Consider the following 6832-nt stretch of genomic DNA (forward strand, 5'->3'; position numbering starts at 1 on the left):
ATTCATTTTGTTTGGGGTTTGCTCAGATGAAAGAATTTAGAAGACAACGAAAACCCCCGCGGCAAAAGGCAATTTCCCTAGCAGCGCGCCTGCCCGCGGTCGAGGCGGCGGGAAGCGGCCAGGCTCGGAGCGGGGAGCGTCTGCTAATTGCAGCTTCGTTAGATTTCGGGTTTGAGAGGCTGCGGTTCGGGTGCTAATATCCGCCGCCCATTATCCCGGCTAATAAATTTGACCTATTGTTCGTTTGTTAAAATGATGTCACCTTGGAACAGTCCCTAAGCTCCTATTTCCATGAATTAGGCCTTTATTGAAAGCCGGGAGCCAATGAGAGGAGAGAGGCTTGTTGATCGCAGCCAATGGCTGCTGCGGGAGAGGAATTAGCAGCGGAAACTCCAGGTTCGGTTCAAGAAAGATGACACAGAGCCTGTCGGGCCCGCGCACTCTTGGCAAAGTTTCAGTGCGACTGGAGGCGCCGGGCGCTCCATGGCCGCGCCGTAACGGGGACCCAGCCGCCTCCCCGCCCAGCCCAACCCAGCCCTTCCGCCCGCCCAGGATGGAGGCGCCCGCCAGCGCGCAGACCCCACACCCGCACGAGCCCATCAGCTTCGGCATCGACCAAATCCTCAACAGCTCGGACCAGGACAGCGCACCCGCCCCGCGGGGCCCCGACGGCGCCAGCTACCTGGGAGGGCCCCCCGGGGGCCGTCCGGGCGCCGCGTACCCGTCTCTGCCCGCCTCCTTTGCGGGCCTCGGCGCGCCCTTCGAGGACGCGGGATCTTACAGTGTCAACCTAAGCCTGGCCCCCGCCGGGGTGATCCGGGTGCCAGCGCACAGGCCGCTACCCGGGGCCGTGCCGCCGCCTCTGCCCAGCGCGCTGCCAGCCATGCCCTCCGTGCCCACGGTCTCCAGCCTGGGCGGCCTCAATTTCCCCTGGATGGAGAGCAGCCGCCGCTTTGTGAAGGACCGCTTCACAGGTGAGCAGAGCGGGCCACCAGGAGCCAGGCCTCGGCCCTCCGGGGGCCAGGGGCGCCGCGCCCTGTGCACTCCTCCACTCCTAGGAACGAGTCCAGAGGCCCAGGCATGGCGCAGGCCTAGGTGCCCAGGGCTCGGGGCGGCCGTGGAGGGGAGGGGAAATCCGAGAGTTGCGGGAAAAGGAAACCAGCGTCCCAGGGAAGGGGGGGCGTCCCTGCCTAGCTCGGCGCTGCCGGGGACGCTCGGGACGAGCGAAATAGCGGAGCACTGTGTCCCCAGGGGCTCCACGTGCGGCCTGAACGGTGGTGGGGCTGGGCTTCAAGGGGCCTCGTGTGTCTCTGCAGCGGCGGCCGCGCTCACGCCCTTCACCGTGACCCGGCGCATTGGCCACCCCTACCAGAACCGGACGCCGCCCAAGCGTAAGAAGCCGCGCACATCGTTTTCCCGGGTGCAGATCTGTGAGCTGGAAAAGCGCTTCCATCGCCAAAAGTACCTGGCCTCGGCCGAGAGGGCGGCGCTCGCAAAGTCCCTCAAAATGACGGACGCGCAGGTCAAGACCTGGTTCCAAAATCGGAGGACCAAGTGGCGGTGAGAGAGGCCCGGCCCTGCCCTTCACCTGCCCCGCCCTGTGCCGCAGCCCAGCATCCTGCCCTCTCCTGTACCACCCCCTGCTCGCGCTCCCTGAACCACGCATCTCCCCTCTTTTCCAGATTTGTCGTCTTTCCTATTCACCGACCTGTGCTCCTCTCTCCATCTCTCTTATGCCTCCGCGTCTCCATTTCCAGCCCCACCTCGCCAGTGTTTTGTTTCGCCTCTTTTGCTCGTATGGGTTCCTCCCACCTGCCCCCCCACCACACACATCCCGGGCCTCCCACACTCTCCTCCCTCTCCCGTTCCAGCCCACCCACTCGGATTTCGGATTGATGGCCAGGGCTGTACGGTCCTCACTACAACTCTGTTTTTTATATGATCCTTACTTCCATCTAACCCGTAAACGACGAAGCGATGTGTCCTAGAGAGGGCTTCAAGACAGTGTCTGGGAGAATCTTATCAAACTGACCCCATCCGGGGCCGCCCAGCTGGTGGTACACAGCCAGCCAGTCCACCAGTGACCCCATTGGCCGCAGGGCCGAGGCAGTTATACATTGCCCTGTCACTGTTATCCCGCAGGGGATAACAAAACACACACACACAAAAAAAAAAAAGAAAAAAAAAACCCAAGATTTATTGTTGGCAAAGCCACAAAATCCGGTGTGCAGGTGGACGGCGGGCAAAGTGCCCTCCCAGCGCCCTCGGGGTGTACAAACAAAACCCAGCGGTCCCACCCGCTCTACCACCCCGCGGGCCTCGGGGAAAGTGTGTGCGGGCGGGCAGCGGGCGGCTCCGCGCCTCGAGGGGCTAGGCTGCCTTGTTCCCGGGAGGGCTGGGGCACGCTGGTGGCCTAGCAATGCCCAGTGCGTGACAGAGCTGTCCCTCTCCCTCCCTGGGTGCAGGCGGCAGACGGCAGAGGAGCGGGAGGCGGAGCGGCAGCAGGCGAGCCGGCTCATGCTGCAGCTGCAACACGACGCCTTCCAGAAGAGTCTCAACGACTCCATCCAGCCCGACCCGCTCTGTCTGCACAACTCGTCGCTCTTTGCTCTACAGAACCTGCAGCCCTGGGAGGAGGACAGTTCCAAGGTCCCCGCTGTCACCTCGCTGGTGTGAGCCACCAGCGCGCACCGTAGCTACAGATCGCCGCCCCCACCAGGCGGGGCGCCCGGGTCCCCCAGCCGGGCTGGGAAGGGAAGCTGGGCCGAGAGGGGCAGGGCGGCCCAGCTCGCGTGGGCCCTGGGGCGCGCCGCACGGTGCCGGCCGCGGAGGGGGCTGGGCCCGGGTCCGCGCGACTGCACAATCCGAGCCCCCGCCCCGCGCCCTGTCCCGCCCCAGGCCCGGGCCTGACAAAGAAGCGCCTTACGTTACTCCGCCCCGCGCCCGCACCCCCGGGCTGGGCGCCTGTATTATACTTTGTACTTTTGCCCAAACGTGTAAATAATAAAAGTTTTGGCTTTTTTCTTTAGAAACCGGCCACCTGCTTCCCCTGCGGGGCCGCTGGAGGAGGGGCAGTCGACCCGGCGACTGGGGAAGCGCCCGGGGCCAGGGGCACCCTGCGTTTAGGCTGGGTGTTCGCCTCTCCTTTTCCGTTCCTTTTATTTAAGTCGTTTTATTTAATAAAAAGTTAGCTATTTCACTTAATGCCGCTTTTATTTCGTTTTCGTTCCTTGAACGCTCGGCGACCCCGGCCCATGCGCCCCACCCCTATGGCGATCACAGCCGGTGTGCGCGGTCGCGTCCAGGTCTGCGAGCTACACTGGCTTCGCCCCAGCCCGCCCCAGCCCGAACCCCGGTCCGGGGCCCCGCGGAGGATGCGCCCTGCAGGTCAGTTGCAGTCAGTCGCCCGAAGCCGGTTGCCGGCGGGGTGGGAGTGGACTTGGGATCCAGTCCCACGCTGCTGGGAAAGAAAAGTTCCGTCCTGAGCGGGTCTGAGTCCGTCTCAGGTCAAGTTCACCTAGTGGGTGGGAAAACGAGTAAAAGAGAATTTTTTGCAGCTGGAGAGGAAACGCTGGACGCTCGCATATCCACCTTTGGCTCTTTCCAGAGGCCCGGCGCCACGACCGGACTCTAGGGGATCTGGGCGTCCTGCGAGCACAGGGCCCGGATATAGTACGGGCTTCTAATACATGGGGTTTTCACAAGAACCCAGGTGGAGTATGACGTTTTACGACGTCACAGCGATCTTCACTACACTACTCCACTATTCCACTTGACGGGAGGGAACCGGGGTGCCCCAACTCCCAGAACCCTAAGCCTGAGTGTAGCAGCAGCGTGGCGTTATCTCAAATTTCTAACGACTGAACTTTGGAAGTTTCTAGATTGCGAGATCCAGAGCAAAGAGTCCCTTCCAGCCACGATAAACATGCACCCTTGCCCCTTGATTTTTTTCCCCCTTTATCATTCTTGTGGTCTTTTTAAAAACATCTCTCCATTCTTTCTGAACCGTATTGTCTGTTCTTTCCGTTTGTTTCCGGCTCTCCGTGTGCTGTTCTGCGTATGCCGTTGTTGTAGTGGTTTCTTTCCTTTACGGTTTTAAGCTTTACAATTTGTTCTCTGTTGCCTTTAATTTCTCCGAGCCCAATTCTTTTTCGTAGCCACTTTTCCTCCAGATTCTGCTCAGCCCCTTCCTCCCCCCACCCCTTCTTTCTTATCTTTTTGTTGCTGTTGCACCCTTCCTCCTTTCTCAGAATCTCTTCGCCTCCGTTTCGTTCTTTGTCTCTTTTTCCTGTTTTTACTCTTCCCTTCCTCCCTCCTCCAGACTCCGCTCCCGCTCCCCGTTAGCTCCCAGCAGCTAAACACTTTTGAGGGAGTGTCCTCTCCCTACCCCAGCAGTCCCACCCCACCCCACTGACTCTCTCAGAGCCAAGCACCCCCCTGCAGGCTGTGGCACTTGGGAATCTTCGTTGTAAGCGGGCCGAGGTGTTAACAGTCCTTAGGAGGCTGGTGGAGGGAAAGCTCCACTGAGGGGACGCCCCAGTCCCAGCGCCTATCCTCACCCGCACCTTCTAGCCCTTCTAATCCTAAATCCGCACCTCTTAGGACATAACAGTGGGGGAAACTAAGGTGACCCAGGCTTCGGGTCTCCTCCAGAGATGTTTTCTTGAAATACTCTTATTTACTCTGCTGAAAAGCTCAAAGAGCGTGGTCAGGAGGTGGGAAAAGTTGGCCCTCTGCCTGGGGAAGAGGCCCTTCTCTGCCAGGCCATCAGTTCATCCCTCAGGGCTGTGGTCTCTGTCTGGGTCCTCCAGGATTCGCTCTATTGCTCCGTAATAAGGCCTACCGTTTTTGTTTCTCTCAATTATTTGTGTTGTTTTGACAGGGTCAACCTCGATCCTTAAACCTCTGGGGGCACATGCCTTGTCTTTTTCTTCCTTGCAGGCTCTTCGTCTTGTACAAAAGGGCTCTGGTTAAGAAGCCCGAGAGTTAGGTGGAGGGCTGGAGTCCTCTCACTCGTTGCTTTAGCTAGTTCAAGGCCTCTGTGCCATTTGCCCCAACCAAACCTTGCTGAATTAGATGACGGGTACCAGTCTGATTGAGTTAGGAGAATAAGCCAGATCTCATGCGTGTGGCCCCAGTGAGGCGACCATCTCTTGCCCAGCTCACCCAGAGCAGGGTGGGCTTCCCCAGCGGGTGGGAGCGATTGCTGAGCTGCAAGGGTGTGTTGTACCTTCCTCTCACTAAACCTTCCTTTCTGCTATTGTGCGGGATGAGAGGCCGAGGGTGAGCCGTTAAGAGACACTGCTCTCGGTCTCCCCACTGAGAGGCCCATGGGCCAAGGTGGGGCCACGACCAGGGTCAGGCAAGCTTAGAGGATGAGTCGAAGGAACAAGGGCTCCTCCTTAGTGATGCTCCCTCAGCCTTAGACCGGGCATAGACTCCATCCGCCAACGGGTGAGTGCGGCACCGAGGACGCAGGCGGAGCGGCTGCACAGCAGAAACTGCCGAGGCTGCGCCATTTGAATCCTCTTGACCCTTCTCAGTGGCCTTCTTCGTTGCACCCATTTTACAGATCCGAGGCTGCCTGGCTGGCCGAACCACTGCGTAGCGCAGGATCACCCTGTGCGCGGGGTTTCGAGGCAGCACCTAGAGCCCACCTGGAAAAGGCGTCTAGGGCCGGGGACAAGGCTTCCAGGAGCTAGATTTGCTAGCTAGTGCGCTGTGGGACTGAGGGACGCAAGGCCATTCCGCCACATCAGAGCCCTGCAGAGGGAGCCAGAAAAACTCCGGGTCAGTCGCCTGCGTCTGCATGAGAAAAGGCGACTCTGCCGGCGGAGCTTGGTTAGGTGGGTTTTATACCTTATAGTTGTAGATGCCCTTCCCAATTTGTGGCGGAAAATGCGGAGGCCCAGAGAAGTTCCGAAGTTAGCTCTGTCTGGTAGGAGCAACGCCTGGACGTTCTTGCCCGGCAGCAACCGCTTTGCCCAGTGCTTGGCCTATCGAGGCAGGAAAGGGTACGGAGCTTAACCTGAGGGTGAGAAGGCGGTCTAGTGCAGTCACCCTGATGAGAGGTTCCCAGGCCTCAGTGAGGCTGAAGGGTCTTCCTGCTCTCACTTGAGCGGTGGACGGGGCCCCGGGAGTTGAAAGGGCGTTCTGCGACTCCGGCATTCCTGCCTAGCCTGCCGGGCCATTTTCACCATGTATGCACAAGAGAGGAAGCCACGCTAGGATAATAGATCCAGCGACTACCCCAAGCCGAGCAGCCAGAGAGTGAGGCAGGCCAAGCACAGTGCCATCCCCCGCCCAAGAAGGCAACCGCACCCCACTCAGGGACAGGCGGACCTGGGGTGCCAGTTTAGAAGAAGCCTCGGAGTGTGCCTTCCCAACTACCATTCACTCTCACGAGCTCAGAGAACGGCAGGCATAGCCTATATTACAGCCATGTCACCCAGAAGGGTCCTGGGACGCTTCCCCTCAGATCCTGATCTCAGCCTGGGCACAACTAAAGCCGAGGCAGGAGAAGGCGAGCATTTGGTGTTTGCTCCCCAGGCGGTAATAGTGAGGGTTTCCGAAGGCCGCGGCGGTTTTCCATGCGCCCCCACTTTTTCAAGCAGTGCTCGCTCGCTCGGTGACCAAGGTCTCAGCCCGGGCGGTGCTGTCTAAGTTCAGAGTCCGACAGAATCCTAGCGGAATCCATCCCCATTCACACCTACCATAGGGACACACCCCGGCACAGGGAGGCAGGGTCCTGGGTGGTCCGGCGTGAGTGACTTAGAAGTCTCAGCGCCTTGTTTACTGACTCGGTTAAAAATGGGCAAACACTGTTCAAGAA

At 59.7% G+C, this 6832-nt stretch overlaps 1 protein-coding gene across 1 annotated transcript; it reads left to right on the forward strand.

Annotated features, from left to right (window-relative positions):
• The first annotated feature begins 553 nt into the window (after nt 1-553).
• Nucleotides 554-2676, forward strand: Tlx3 (T cell leukemia homeobox 3). The gene is made up of 3 exons (XM_050132433.1): nt 554-974; nt 1317-1560; nt 2466-2676. The coding sequence occupies exons 1-3, from the start codon at nt 554-556 to the stop codon at nt 2674-2676; spliced, it is 876 nt and encodes a 291-aa protein (XP_049988390.1).
• Nucleotides 2677-6832: the final 4156 nt, after the last annotated feature.

The sequence above is a fragment of the Alexandromys fortis genome, unplaced genomic scaffold, assembly GCF_014885135.2.
Source record: "Alexandromys fortis isolate MF-2015 unplaced genomic scaffold, M_Fortis_MF-2015_v1.1 scaffold_29, whole genome shotgun sequence".
Lineage (NCBI taxonomy): Eukaryota > Metazoa > Chordata > Mammalia > Rodentia > Cricetidae > Alexandromys > Alexandromys fortis.

What these genes read in the sequence shown, in the direction of transcription:
- Tlx3 (XM_050132433.1), top strand. Translation starts at nt 554, where the DNA reads ATGGAGGCGCCCGCCAGCGCGCAGACCCCACACCCGCACGAGCCCATC. An exon ending in TGTGAAGGACCGCTTCACAG is followed by an intron (nt 975 to 1,316) that starts GTGAGCAGAGCG and finishes GTGTCTCTGCAG; the next exon opens with CGGCGGCCGCGCTCACGCCC. An exon ending in AATCGGAGGACCAAGTGGCG is followed by an intron (nt 1,561 to 2,465) that starts GTGAGAGAGGCC and finishes CCCTGGGTGCAG; the next exon opens with GCGGCAGACGGCAGAGGAGC.